At 48.3% G+C, this 14,746-nt stretch overlaps 6 protein-coding genes across 6 annotated transcripts; 3 read left to right on the forward strand and 3 right to left on the reverse strand.

Moving 5' to 3' along the window:
* Positions 1-127: 127 nt before the first annotated feature.
* On the reverse strand, positions 128-915 carry PEX2_054200 (40S ribosomal protein uS13; the record flags this gene model as incomplete). The annotated part of the gene is made up of 3 exons (XM_016742694.1): positions 128-425; positions 601-766; positions 912-915. 3 exons carry the CDS (start codon positions 913-915, stop codon positions 128-130), a joined length of 468 nt encoding a protein of 155 aa, XP_016600945.1.
* Positions 916-2,140: 1,225 nt separating this feature from the next.
* Positions 2,141-5,464, forward strand: PEX2_054210 (uncharacterized protein; the record flags this gene model as incomplete). The annotated part of the gene is made up of 1 exon (XM_016742695.1): positions 2,141-5,464. One exon carries the CDS (start codon positions 2,141-2,143, stop codon positions 5,462-5,464), a length of 3,324 nt encoding a protein of 1,107 aa, XP_016600946.1.
* Positions 5,465-6,058: 594 nt separating this feature from the next.
* PEX2_054220 (peroxidase) lies at positions 6,059-7,081 on the reverse strand (the record flags this gene model as incomplete). The annotated part of the gene is made up of 2 exons (XM_016742696.1): positions 6,059-6,866; positions 6,975-7,081. 2 exons carry the CDS (start codon positions 7,079-7,081, stop codon positions 6,059-6,061), a joined length of 915 nt encoding a protein of 304 aa, XP_016600947.1.
* A 719-nt stretch (positions 7,082-7,800) lies between these two features.
* On the reverse strand, positions 7,801-9,948 carry PEX2_054230 (3-isopropylmalate dehydrogenase; the record flags this gene model as incomplete). The annotated part of the gene is made up of 4 exons (XM_016742697.1): positions 7,801-8,531; positions 8,790-8,944; positions 8,992-9,415; positions 9,477-9,948. The coding sequence occupies 4 exons, from the start codon at positions 9,946-9,948 to the stop codon at positions 7,801-7,803; spliced, it is 1,782 nt and encodes a 593-aa protein (XP_016600948.1).
* A 767-nt stretch (positions 9,949-10,715) lies between these two features.
* Positions 10,716-12,113, forward strand: PEX2_054240 (HSP70/90 family co-chaperone CNS1; the record flags this gene model as incomplete). Its single annotated transcript, XM_016742698.1, has 3 exons — positions 10,716-11,010; positions 11,069-11,341; positions 11,398-12,113. The coding sequence occupies 3 exons, from the start codon at positions 10,716-10,718 to the stop codon at positions 12,111-12,113; spliced, it is 1,284 nt and encodes a 427-aa protein (XP_016600949.1).
* A 1,128-nt stretch (positions 12,114-13,241) lies between these two features.
* PEX2_054250 (putative endo-1,4-beta-xylanase) lies at positions 13,242-14,689 on the forward strand (the record flags this gene model as incomplete). Its single annotated transcript, XM_016742699.1, has 5 exons — positions 13,242-13,294; positions 13,366-13,522; positions 13,572-13,704; positions 13,765-13,878; positions 13,944-14,689. 5 exons carry the CDS (start codon positions 13,242-13,244, stop codon positions 14,687-14,689), a joined length of 1,203 nt encoding a protein of 400 aa, XP_016600950.1.
* Between the last annotated feature and the right edge of the window lie 57 nt (positions 14,690-14,746).

The raw sequence follows: 14,746 nt of genomic DNA on the forward strand, positions 1-14,746 counted from the left end.
TTTCATTGATATGGTTCATTTTCAATTTTTTGACAGCGGGGAAAAGGTCCCACGAGTGCCCATAGAAACACACCGGAAATAACGGAATCCCTCCAAGAACCCCCGGCAAAAAAACGAACAGAATAATTTAGCCCTTCTTCTTGCTGACACCGACGGTGCGACCGCGGCGGCCAGTGGTCTTGGTGTGTTGACCACGGACACGGAGGCCCCAGTAGTGACGCAGACCACGGTGGGAGCGGATCTTCTTGAGACGCTCGAGATCCTCACGGAGCTTGGAGTCGAGACCGTTGGAGACAACCTGGGTGTCCTTGCCATCGGTGATGTCGCGCTGTCTGTTGAGGAACCACGAAGGGATCTTGTACTGAGTAGGGGTCTGGAGGATGGTCACGATACGCTCGAGCTCTTCGGTGGTGAGCTCACCAGCACTATAGAAAGTGTCTTGTCAGCTTTGCTGGTCCTGTGATATTTGTGCGATTGTTGTGCGATATTCCGTAGGTCGATTTCGAGTCCAAACTGCTCCATTGTCTCTTTCAAGTGTTTCCTCCAATAACAAACGAATGGGAATAATTGGATATTCGATGGGGGTTGTGGCGAACGTACCGCTTGGTGAGGTCGACATCGGCCTTCTTGCAGACCAGGTTGGAGTAACGGCGACCGACACCCTTGATCTGGGTCAGCGCGTACATGATCTTCTGCTTGCCGTCAACATTGGTGTTGAGCAGACGCAAGATGAACTGGAAGTTCGTCTTCTCGCCGGTCACGAGCGCTGTTATCGAGAAATCCCCATGTTAGCCAACATTCAATATCGCGAACGGCCGTCTCTGCCACCGTTCCTGCTTTTCTTTTTTTGGCAAATTCGTGGTTGTATATCATATAATGCTCTCAGACTGAAAGGAGGGGTCGTCACGTACACATGATGGGCGATGGGCGAGGATCGCGATGGGTTGTCGACAGAGGGATGGAGAGAGGAAGTCCAACTGAATGACTTTGCTTGTGGGATCGGGTAATTTGGGCGCTAACCTGATTTGGACGAGGGCTCGCTTGTTACGGGCTAGACCAAAAGTGGCTAGTCCGTAGAGCAGATCATGTGAAATCACATGACTTTAATTTTCAATGTTAGATTCTGGTAATTTGAGTTGTTATTTACGTGTATCTTACAATAGCCCTGACAGACGGCTTTGTTTTCCTCGACATGAAACTGTGACGAACCCAATCCTCTTGGAGTTATCAGCCACCGTCAAAGTGTCTCTTTGTGCTTCGAGTAATCTTTTATGAGGTCCATATGTTGATTTGCTAATTGGCACTGTCGTTCCTTTGACCTCATGTTTTTATCTTTCTTTCAATCTTTAATTGAGCAATTCGACCGCGTCCCTAAGTCTATTGGCACTCGAACGCCCTTATAATCTTTGGCTCATATGTTTTTTTTTTCAAGCCGAACGATACTAAAATTTCCTGATTACTTGCTTTGGGGGGTAGCCCAGTGATTTCTGTCTCTATACTAATCACTTCCGCACTTTCAATGTCACTTCTAGACTCGGGTGAGGTTTACTCAAGATAGCAACATGGTCACAACATCCTCTACCTGCACTGAATCCGGAACCCCGGTCTATGCCACCTTGGATTTGATAACTTATGTTCTTTGTTTTGTTACAGGAACCCCATGACCCCACTGTTGTTGATACCTAAAGTGCCTATCTATTTTTACTCGGTTCTTTGATATCCTCTGGATTCGACCTCGACCAAGACGCTATGAGCTAATGTGACAAATATAGAATTCCCCAAGCTCATGCTGCCTTGACCCTAACCTTGTTTGGAACGCAAATGCTTTGTCCATCAAGAAATATGATGTTACCATGGGTACTCGATCCGGGGCGCTCAGTGTGTTCTTTCATCTCGTGCTTACCATCTACAATATGCCACTCTATCTCTTTCAGTTGGTAAATATGGCATTCAAGCTGGCACTTTGGACAATGAATGTTCCTCGTTATCCATTAAAGCACTTGGTTCGCACCGTTTAGGCCTTTGGTTGATAATTTCCAACCTCCTCAGGCCAAGATAGGATACCCTAATATCAGGATATTGCTCTTGATAGAGCCTGTTGTCACAGATTTTCAGACAACTTCTTTTTCAGTTTGTCGTGATGGGTAGTTTCTCCCCACTCGAGATTCCTCCCCTTTCGGATTTCCCCTTGAAGGCGGAGGAACTCGAACACCCACCTCCGCCATTGCCTCTTTACGATTTTACCCGTCTCCCTAATCCACCTAACGACTGGTCACATTTCAATGTCAAGTTTGAAACCATCACACTGGGTCACAGTCGTTCCTTGAAGCTCCCACAGGTGCAAGTGTTGATAAAGCATTACTTCTGGGGAATCCACTATGAGGAACTGACCCAGACCCCCATGACAACCAGAAAGAAGCCAAGTCTCAAAGCTCAACAGATGTTGCTGTTCAAGCTCATCTACTATATGCAAGAACGCCATCGGCCGAAAACTTGGTTAGAAATGCTCAATGTTAACCGAGATACTGGGCCACGACTTTTGAGATACGACCTCAATCCGCGCCCAAAGCCATTCAGTAGGTGGTACAATTCTATTCCGGATGTGAGCACACAGATATTGAATGCGTATATACGCCCTCATGACGCGCCACCAGACATGCCCGACTACCTTATTCAACAATATATGTACTCAGTTGACAGCTTGCACACACCACCCCCACCTCCACCACCCCCGGCGCCAACACTCGCCGCGCAACAAGAGGAAATCCTTCGTCTACAGCTGTTGGAACACATGAACCCAGGAGTCAATTTTATACCGGTCTTTTCATTGACCGATCCTCCGGGTAAAAAGATACCGGGCCCTGCACCAGGCCAAAAACGGGGTCCAGACGACAAGGACCCCCATCGCAAGCGCTCGAGACAAATCTCACCCGGTGCCCCTGCTTACCGAGGTCGCCCTCCTTCCCCAACTCCGCCGTTTCAAGAGCCCGTTTTTGCTGCTGACGATATCACAACTTTCACCTGGACGCCTAGTCTGGCACCTTCCTACACAGTTGCTCCCATCGGAAGGCACCGATTGAGCCCCGTTGGCCTGAAACCTTCAGGTCCGCTTGACACGCGAGCGATTACGGACGCCGTGGAGCGAGCTGTGATGCAAATCGTGTACGCTGATTTGGATCGTGATCCTACTATTCCGTCGGTTGAACACCCCATTCGCCACCGGACCGCCCAGTCTTACAAGGATATACTCACGCTCAAACTTGGATCCTTCCCCACCACGGCGAGTGTAAAGTTGTCGCCATTGACCTTTCAGTGGGATCCAAATGGTGCTGTTTTTCCAGTCCGGGGCCGCGGCCCTATCTGGGATTCAATGTCTTGTGCAACAGATGCTGTTATTGTAGCGGGGATGTTGCTCGATGCTGGTTGTACAAAGATAGATCGCGCAAACAATCGAGCAGCTGAGTTCAAAGATATCGAAAAGGCATTCATCGAAGTGACAATGGCCAGCTGGGAGACCTTTGACGAGAAGACTTCTATATTTGTGCGTGACGAGTGGCTCCGTATGTTTATCGATGGCTCCCCCGGCTTGAAAATGGGACAGCCGATTCCTCCTTGGGCGGTATGGTCAGTGGCCACGAGAAGCTTCGCTCAATTCCGCTATTTCCACGTTGAGCGAGTGACCCCTTGCAAATGCAAGCTTGGGACTCCGTTCTACAACTCTCATCAGGGGTCCTGCATTTTACCAGGCTACCAACCGGGCGATGAAAAAGGAGTAGATCTACAAGTGTTGATAGAGCGATGTTTCTACCCACGAAAGTCTTTCAGGTGTGATAAGTGCGGCGATCCGACGGGAGTTACTGGAGAACGAAAGATCGGTCAACTCCCGCTCCGTCTGGTGGTAACATCTGATATCAAAACGCGAATCCGAAATCACACGGAGAATCTCAAATTCAATTACATAGATTATGAAGACAAGCAACAGGTCGCACACTATCGTTGGCTTGGCGGCATCTATAACAACGAATCCCATGCTCGTTTGTTCTGGACAGATACTCAACGAGGCGAGAAAGATGACGGGAATATTATGATGTACGACAGTCAAGTCAATTCCGGGGTTATTATCGGTGGAATCCCAGCATTCCAACGTGAAGAAAAAGTGCCCACTGAATGGGTCAACCATCATGCTATTCCGCTTCTCTTCTACGAGCGCATCATGAATCCCACTACTGACCTTTTGGCAAAGGCTAACAACGCGATGTTTGAGCTGGGCAATTGCCTGAACGAGAACAAGAACATTCTCGAAGAACACATCCCTTGGAAGCGATCAACTCCACCATTGCAGTGGGAGTCATGGCCTCGTATACTTTCACACAATGGTGAACGCTTCAGCAGTTTCAACCCCGGCTGGGCAACAGCGAGACCATCCCCCAACCCAGCTTCTGCACAACCTGCTGTGCCCCCTCTGCCATCCATTCACATTGACCCGGCGCTTCTTGATCCATTGGTCATTGACCCATCGCTTCTTGATCCATCGCTTTACTCCGCCACCACACCTCCGGAATTCGACTTGACCTCCTTCTTTGACGAGACAGGACTTGGTGACCCATCAAGCAGTGATCAAGACATGACTGATGATTCCACAAAGGACCATCTGTTCAAATCGATGATGCAGAGTCCACGCTGGCTCGCTCCCACCCCGGACATGTGGCCTTCAGGTCTACCTAATGAGGAAGGAGCTTTGGACTTCCCCGAGCTGCCTATGTCGCCTATCTCGCCCCAACTAGGCAATCGCAGTGGCACTGGGTGGTCAGATATCAGCATGCCAGATGCAGAAGAGTCTGGGGCTGAGCTTCGAAGCCGGATTTTCCGCAGTACGCATGGTAATGGACTCAAAAGGTCCGCGATGACCAACTACGCTATTTCAAAGCAGGCCCTAAATTCAAGGGAGAAGCAGGCCCTGCGTGCAGAGACTATCCGTGGATTCAGCGCAAGGCACAGATTTAGTGATATAGAGGAGGAGGAGGAAGTGGAGAGAGAGGAGGAAATCAACCGAAGGAATATAGAGATCCAAAATAAAGAGGATCGCGAGCGAAAAAAGAGAGAGGAACGGAAAAACCAAGAGCAGCTCGAGAAGAAGAAGAGAGAGGAGCTTGACCAAAAGAGGAGAGATGAGCTGGAGAAGGGTAGGCAAGAGGAGCGGAAAAAACGAAAAGAGCTTGAAAAGAAAAAAGAACAGGAAGAACAAAATGAACGTCAAGTACAGGAGAAAGATCCGAAATGGACGAGGGAGGAATATTATAAACAGCACAGACAAAAGGAAGAACAGACGAAACAACAAGAGGCGAAGCCCAAGGTATCAAGAAGACCAGGATTGAGGAATTCGAAGAAGAAGAACACCGATCCAACATGGAGGCCGGGTGATAGTGATGGAGATGAAGATGAAGATGAAGTAGATTTGGGTTGATTTAGATGATTTAGATGTTATTCAGATGTTATTTAGTTGTTATTTAATAAATTCAATATGCAATATGCAATATTCATGTTCATACGAGTCAACTCAACCATCTGCCAATCAGCGGGCTCTTATTTGATATACCCGAGGCCCGAGTCTGTATAACACGCGATAGTACATCGATAATACATGTGTAGTACATGTTTAGTACATGTATAGTACATATGTAGTACATATGTAACGTAGTACCTTTCTACAAGTCATAATTACCCCCTTACATACATAACAAGTCTATACTAGTATAGTACATAACTTGTTACCTACTATAGTACATGATACAGTACATACCCGTTTCCCCGCAGTCTACCCCAGACTTAGCATCCCCCTTTCCCTCTTCTTTCTATTTCATATAATTTTACTTCAATAACTACATCCTACAGATATATATACTAACAGTCATCCACCAGATAATCTTATCACATTCTATGATCTATGATCTATTTACACGTCTGAATCCTGCACTATGCAGTCCCAGATCTACCAACTCAGTGGGGAATTAATCCAAAAACAAGCCAAAAACAAAATAAAACAAACAAAGATGTCACGCTACAGACGCGCTCTGGGCGGGCCTGTAGCAGTGTTGCTCTTCTTTGGTGCCGACACATATCCACCGAGAGTACCGTCAGTGTTGGTCACCGCACCCTGAGCATCACGCCGGATGCCAAGTTCAATCAACTTGGCAAACACCTTGGAGAAGTGATCAAAGAACAACTCCTTATCCTCGGCATACCGCTTAGTCCACGGGGCGAAAGACGGATCCGTCGAGAGCGCCATATCAGTCGGCAACATCATTAATGGCTCCTCATCCTCCTCGGCATCGGGATCCTCGTACACAAATTGTGTGTTACCCGACGCCATCTTGCGTGGCTTCCAGTCAAGCTGGAGCAGCAATTTGAAGAAAGAGTTCGAGAATCGCGTAGGGTTCGTCACCCACGGGCCCTCAAATCCACTGCGGTCACCGTGGCATCGGCCAAGGTTGTGTCCACCAGTCAGCGCTACGATCTCTTGGTCGTTGAAACCCATGCGGTTGAAGATGAACCGCAGGTGATCGGCGCCCTGGGCTCCATCCGGCAGACGTCCTCGAGGCGGCAACTTGGTCTCGCCGATCAGATCTGTTCGTCCACCTTGCCAGGGGATATCCGGTCCACCCAGCTCCTTGATCGCCACTACGCCGGCCAGTGTCCACAGATCCGAGTACGTGATCCATGGGTGTTTCTCTTTAATCGGCTCTAGGAATGCCCGTCCGTGCTGCAGACCAGCGTTGGCGGGGTCGCCACCCTCTGCTTCGTATCGCATGCCGGCTCCGTTGGAACCACCGGTATCGGTTTCGGCGTCGTAAGTGCCAGACGAGTGCCTATTTGGGAAATCATTGTCAGTGACTTTGCGTTGACAAGAGCTTATCGGGGTTGATCCGGAGCCCCGACCGGGAAACCATATGGCTTCGAGAATCACATTTACTTACCATGCGAGTCGCACGAAGACAGGTCCTGCGCTGCCATCATCATAGCCGGGCTTCTGCAAGATAGCGGCGATGTCCTTGCGGACGGCATCATAGTCGTGAGTGCTCATTGTCGGGTATCGGCCGATAACGCGGTCCGGGGTATGTTTCTCGGCAAGAAATTGAACCAACTCAACGTCGGCTTCGAGATGGATTTGAAGTTATGTGAGAAGATTGAAGATCAGAAATAGAAAAGAAAGAGAAAAAGACAAAGGAGAAAAGAGGACCGAAAAAAAACAGAACCCCCGGACTTTCCACATGGAAGAGAAGAAGAGGTGGATCCGCGGGCCGAATCACGCTGGGCCTATTGAAGATGCCGAGGTTGGACTGGGACACCCGTGAACTTGCTTATGATCTGCTATGATACTGGCAATTTCCGATGGAATTTCTCGGTTGCCAGCTGGATTTCCCCATTTTAAGTGGTTATCACCTTATATGCAATTGAAATAACCCGAAAATACGAAGATACGAGGTCACATTCGCCATCAAATGCCGATCTCAGACCTCGGAACTCAGTAGCCGACTTTGCGGTTCGGATATTGCACTCATCTTGATAGACAAATCCGATGCTTATTACTATAGTACTTGCAAAGTCTAATTGAAATGAATGTCATATTGACAAAAGTCAGATCTCTTTTGCCCTAACAGTCAGGACCAAACGAAGAAAAGGTGTAAACGGTTTTGCACGAAAGCTCAAAGAAACGAAGGAAGAAAAAGACAAAGAAATCAAAGAAAATCAATAAACATCTCATAGATGTCTCAAAGACAAAGAAATCAAAGATGTCCCTCCTCAGTTCCCATCTCCATTTTCCACATTCTCATATTCTCCATCGACATCCTCCCCTTCATCAACCTCAAACTCCCCATCGACATCCCCATCCAAAGCACCCTCTTCAATGACATTCTTCTTCAACCAGGCTCGTAGAATATCACGCTCATTTTGTAGACGGGCCACCTCTGCCTGCGCCTCTCGTAGCGAGATTCTCAACTTCCGCATCTTCGTCTGATATGCGCGACCCAGAGCATCTGCCTGTCCAACCAATCGCGAATACTTCTTCCGGACCCAATTCCTCTCTTTGCGCAGTCGACGCACTTGTCGATCGAGTAAGTGCCGCTGCTTCACGTCCGTGCCGCGGATTGTCTGGATCACGTTGTCGATCACCCCAGTGTGCTGTGCTTGGAGTGTGCCATCTTCGGAGTATTTGGCGATGCTTATGAATGTTGCACAGATGTCTGCCGCGATTGAAACCATCAGCTCGCCTTTCTCGGCGGAGGTTTGTTGTTCCAGGTTCTCAAGACGGAGAGCACAGGATCCTGGTTTTGGTTGCTGGCTTGAATGATCCGGTGCCATCGCTGGTGTGGAAGAGGTAGTCGGCTTTTTGGATGACATGCTGACTGCTCGGTTTCTCATGGGATGCTCGTCTTGCGGACTCCGTCGAGGTATGGAGCCTGTGGTCTTTGGGGGATCTGGGATTTCAGACATGGCGAGAGAAAGAAGAATTGAAGAAGAATTCAAAGTCTCTTTAAAATATGTCACTTTAATTATAAAATTGGAAGAATTATGAAATTATGTATGTTATCTAATTTCCTTTCAACCCCAGTTTTCACCTAACAAACATTGCCTTTGATCGGTTTCTTTCTTTGTTGAAGTTGGATTCATTGGTCAGTTTGACGCATATGCTTTGGGCTTTGTTTAAAATCATTGATAGAGTCATTCCTATCTTCTATACTACAGCGCAGACACTATCGCATCGCCCACTTCTTTGGTCCCAGCCTTACCCCCAAGGTCAGGCGTCCGAAGCCCAGAGTCCAGCACTTTGCGTACCGCATCCTCTACACGCCGAGCCTCATCTTCCATGCTCAAAGAGTATCGGAACATAAGCGCGACGCAGAGGATCATTGCAACCGGGTTAGCAATGTTTTGTCCGGCAATACTATAAAAAGGTCAGAACGGGCTTCTTATCATGGCTCTAGTACTTACGTCGGAGCAGATCCGTGTGTAGGCTCGTACAGCCCATAAGGCCGTGTCTTCAATGTCTTATCACCAGGCAGACCGTTGAGACTGGCACTCGGCAACACACCCAGTGTACCCACAATAGACCCAGCTTGGTCGGAGATCATGTCACCGAAGGTGTTGTCAGCCAAGATAACACCATTCAGGGATCGCGGGTTCGTTGCTAGAATCAACGATGCGGAGTCGGCAAGCTGGTGCACTAATTTCACTTGCGGGTACTCCGCTGCCATGGTCTTGTCTACTACCCGGCGCCAGAGTCGCGATGAAGCTAGTACATTTGCTTTGTCTAGTGAGATCAAAGGCCAAGGAGGATTGTGTCGCAGCGCCACTTCAGCGGATAGACGGGTAACTCGTTGGATCTCGGCTTCGGAGTAGCCCCATTCATCCATTGCTGTAGTAGATAAAAAAGTTAAATCGTTATTCAATTAAAACTGGATCTGAGCTTAGCCCACCGTATGTTTCTTCTTCGACCTTGCGACCAAAATAGGCACCTCCGCAGTTCTCCCGCACGACAACAAAATCAACGCCTTCAATAACATCGTGTTTGAACGGGCTGAACTCCTTAGCAATAGAGGCACTCGGTGAAGTAGAAGAGCACGGGCGTAAATTTGCATAGATATCCATAGCCTTTCGTAGTTGAAGTAGTCCTCCTTCAGGTCCATCAAGACCACGACGTTGATTGTCCCATTTCGGACCTCCAACTGCGGCGAAGAGCACTGCATCTGAGTCTAGAGCTGCTTGCTTGACTTCATTGGTCACAGGCTTGCCATGAGCGTCAATACTGCAACCTCCAATCAACTCCTGGCGCAGTTCAAACTTGCGTTGGGGGGTCTCAAAGACCTTGAGAACCTTAACGGCTTCAGCCATAACCTCAGGGCCGATGCCATCGCCGGGTAGGACAAGGATGTTGAAGTTTTTGGCCATAGTGCAGTAGTCTTTATTAATACAAAGTATTATGTAGTGGTCAATCAGATTATTCCCAACCCCAGGCACCCAGGACTATATATGGCCTATATCGGAGCTCGGTCTTCAACCCGATTGATGCGGGGTTTCAATTGATCGGGCTTTCGCCGATGGTATCGCCACCGATATGCGGAGGTCTGTCACAGGGACAAGGAAGCATGCAGTTTAGAGTTCTCTAAAGCTGTCAGTTGCGGGGATTAGTATACAAGATCAGGTTCAAGGTGTCCGGCATTGCCTACTAGGTAGTATTGTCATTGGCTAGTAGAGTGGCTACCCACACATCAAGCAGTGTGGAATATGCCTTCTTTCCCGTTATAGAAGAAAGCTTAAAGAAACATGCCAATATTGAACTAGATATCCATAGATAGTGGAACATACCCCCGTAGCAAATTGATAGCAAAGTAGTATAAAGAATACTGCAGCCTCAGGCACCTATCTGGCTCTCCACATGCGGTTATCCGACCTAGAAACATCCAGCACATCGTGGAATATTTCGATGATTCTAAACCCAAAAATGTTCCTATAATCGTCTACTTTCTTTTCAATTCTTTCTTCCTCACAAATTTTACATAGTTGAATCTCATTTCTACTCCGACTAATCCGGTAATAGGGTTAGGGCCGATCAGAACCCCTCTTGTTTGCACTGTTTGCATTGCGGGCATCATTTCTAAGCATTTGGACGATCTCCAATTGAGCGCAATACATTTTCCTATAACAAAAGCCTCAAAATGTCGCGCGTCGAAGAACTTCCTGATGACTTTGATGAGTCGCTCAACCTCAACAAGGCCCCTCCCGAGGTCGCCCAGGGCCTACCCCAGCCCGGTTTTGACGCCTTCGCTCCTACAAATGAAATTCCCTTCCCGATCAACGAGGAGGCACTGAAGGCGCGCCAGACCGATCCCAATGCGCCTGAGCTTCCACCTGCTATTGCGGCCGTTCAGTCGCATACCTCGGAGGAGTTGATGGCAATGATGAATAAGACTCCTCTGTTCATGACCGATATTGAAAATGCGGGTGACGAAAGTATGTCGGATCATTGCTTGGATACGTTTGTTTGATTTTACTGACATGGGTTTCATAGAGGGTGAAAATGTCCTTCTAGATGCTCTCCAGGCTCTGCAAAACGAAGGTACCAGGGGCGAGGTTGCGAATACTTTCAAGGGACAAGGAAATGAAGCCGTGCAGGAACTCAAGTGGATTGACGCTAAAGAGTTCTACACAAAGGCTATTACTGTCATTAACGCCAAGGAGGATAAATGGGAGAAACCCGAAGATCCTGAGGAAGAGGCGGCGCTGTTGCGCAAATTGGAGGAGGCGTCGCACATCAACCGGGCATTGTGCAACTTGGAACTAGGTATGTCTTATCTTCCTGGTTGTACGGGACATTGACTAATCTCATTCCCACTGCAGGAAACTACCGTTCTTGCACTCTCGACTGTGCTGCCGCCCTCAAGTTCAACCCTAAAAACGTGAAGGCCTTCTATCGCTCCTCCTTGGCGCTCTTCAAGTTGGACAAAGTCGCTGAGGCTGAAGACGCTGTAGCCCGAGGATTGGCAATTGACCCCGAAAGCAAGGCTCTTCAAGAATCTGCCAAAAAGATTGCCGAGCGCAAGGCCCTTTTGGAACGTGCTGCCGCGAGGAAGAAGGCCGAAGAAGAAAAGCTGCGCAAGCAGAATATGGTCCTCAGCACAGCTCTGCGCGCCCGTCAGATCAGAACCCGCAAAACCGATCAGCCTCCTGATATGGAAGATGCCAAGATTCGTCTTGTCCCTGATCCTCTCTCGCCGGAGAGCACAATTGAATTCCCGGCCGTTTTCCTTTATCCTATGGAGGCCCAATCAGACTTTATCAAGTCGTTCTCTGAGATGAATGCTATCGAGGATCACCTGAGTTACATCTTCCCCCTTCCTTGGGACACCAAGAAGGAATACACTCTCGAAGGTGTTGAATGCTTCATGCAGACTGTCTCGGGTGGTTTGATCAAGGCTGGTAAGAAGCTGCCTTTGTTGCAAATTCTCTCTGGTGGTAAAGTCGAGGTTGTGGATGAGCTTGTCAGCATCCATGTCGTGCCTCTCTCTAAGACCGGTAAATACATTGCAGAGATGAAGGCACGGAAGACTGGCTGAGCGGTATTTCATTAATGTGAAGTCTACCGCTCAAGTTTCGCGATCCCGTGAATTTCCTCTGGAAAATGTGTCCACAAAATCATCACACCCATGAGAGGAGTGCTACCCCCCCCCCCTGGCCATCAACCTGCTGGTCTGGATTTGGCTGCAACAGTGGGACCTAACCACTCTTGACACTCGGCTCTAGTCCCACCACGGAGCAACATGATGTTATAAAATCTCTGATACCCCTTAAAAGCGCCAGCCTTGTGTACATAGATGCATTTTCAGACTCTTATAGATACCATAGGCGGAAATGCCCCCTCTGGGAACAAGAGGTCCCATCACTGATCATAATCCAACATATCCAAGGCCATGTGAAAATCATGCAGTATTGGCTCAGATTGGTCGTAGCCCCTATTTGAATGACCGTGACCGTACGATGTGGATCACAAACTGCATGGTGTGTGCTGAGCGCTAATGTAAGTTCAATCATCCGGAATAGGGGACACCTGTCTAGCCTGAATGAGCATTGTGGACCTGCCTGGATCACCAACCTCATCTAATTCTGATTCGATAATATTGTACCCCAAAGGTTAGTAAAGATTTACAGAAAAGAATAGAAAAAGGGAAAAATAGAAAAATAGGTGATCGACAGCCTTGACGATTCCCCGGATTTGTAGAAGCGGAGAAGAGCACATTTACCCGGTCTCTTTCTTCAGCTTCACGGAGAAATCTGAGAAAACGCCTCGTTTTACCCTGAAGAAAATACGGAATTTGCTCCGCTATCTCTCTATTCGTCTCTCCACTCTTTCCACCATGTGGTGCCGGGGCCCGTGTCAGTTTCCCTAGCTAAAGTGATGAATTTTATGCACGAGCTCATGATCATTAGGCATCTAAGCAGTGATCATGCCCATTTGAACTATTTCAAATCGCCGCGACAACTACGCCACGGCCTATCGTTCCGGAAAAGTTGTCGAAGTTGTCGAAGTTGTCAAATGTGAAACTACCTAGCGCCGGGGCCAAGACCCTGAATTTGGCTGTCGCTGTTTTATCTCCGACTATATAAAAAAGGTGCTCGACCCTTTTGATCCCTCATTCCAAATCTGAACTGTGATCAATCCAATCCCTGACGTTGATTATCTCGTCATGGTTCACTTCTCTACTATTGCCCTGGCATTGGCCAGTGTTCTTCCTCAGCTGTATGATTTATCTTTCAATTCCGAGTATATTTAACAGTGATTGATTATTGATGTCCATTTCTTTTCAATAGGACCCAAGGAGCTGGTTTAAACACCGCTGCTGTTGCAAAGGGAAAGCTATACTTCGGATCAGCCACCGATAACCCCGAGTTGACTGATGCTCCATACCTTGCCCAACTGAGCAACACAGATGACTTTGGCCAAATTACTCCAGGCAATGCACAGAAGGTTGGATAAGAATTAACATACTATTCAGGCCCTCGCTAATCGTCACTAGTGGGATGCAACCGAGCCGTCTCAAAATACCTTCTCCTATACCAAAGGAGATGTCGTTGCTGACCTTGCTGCTAAGAATGGCCAAAAGCTGCGATGCCATACTCTGGTTTGGTATAGCCAATTGCCCAGTTGGGGTAAGTTATGTTCTCTCGCATGTCTTTCAATTCGTGAATAGCGATCTAATTGGTAAATAGTCTCAAGTGGCTCTTGGACCAACGCAACTCTGCTCGCTGCCATGAAGAACCATATTACCAACGTAGTGACTCACTACAAAGGCAAATGCTATGCTTGGGATGTTGCCAATGAAGGTCAGTGCTGAATCTAGGAACGAATGATATCATTATCGGCACGTAGCTAATGTATAGATTGCTAGCTCTTAACGAGGACGGCACCTATCGTAACAATGTCTTCTACCAACACATCGGCGAGGCATACCTGCCCATTGCATTCGCAACAGCAGCTGCCGCAGACCCAGATGCCAAACTCTACTACAACGACTACAACATTGAATCACCCGGTTCTAAGTCAAGTGGTGCCCAAAGAATCGTCAAGCTCGTGCAGCAGTATGGCGCCAAGATCGATGGTGTCGGTCTACAAGCACACTTTATCGTCGGAAGTACCCCTAGTCAGAGCGCGCAGTCTACGAACTTGGCCGCATTCACAGCCCTGGGTGTCGATGTTGCCTATACCGAACTTGACATCCGCATGACTCTGCCATCAACGGCTGCTTTGCTTACCCGGCAATCGACCGATTACCAAAATACCGTTGCGGCGTGTGTGGCAAACGCCAAGTGTGTTGGTGTTACTATTTGGGATTACACTGACAAGTATTCTTGGGTTCCTAGCACATTCTCTGGTCAGGGTGATGCGTGTCCTTGGGATGCAAACCTAGTGAAGAAGCCAGCCTATGCGGGTATCTTGGCTGCTCTAGGTGGTACGGCTTCTACCACTTCCGCTTCCACCACTACGTTTGTTACTACGACAACTACTGCCAGTTCGGGTGGTGCTACTGGTGTCCCTCTTTACGGTCAGTGTGGTGGCTCGGGCTGGACTGGCAGCACAACTTGCGCAAGTGGAACCTGTAAATACTCCAACGAATGGTACTCGCAGTGTCTATAGGCTCACCAGGACAATGGTTCCTGATGACGAAGGGGAATTAGGTCGGCCTGTGGCCAC

Source organism: Penicillium expansum, assembly GCF_000769745.1.
Source record: "Penicillium expansum strain MD-8 chromosome Unknown contig174, whole genome shotgun sequence".
Taxonomy (NCBI): domain Eukaryota; kingdom Fungi; phylum Ascomycota; class Eurotiomycetes; order Eurotiales; family Aspergillaceae; genus Penicillium; species Penicillium expansum.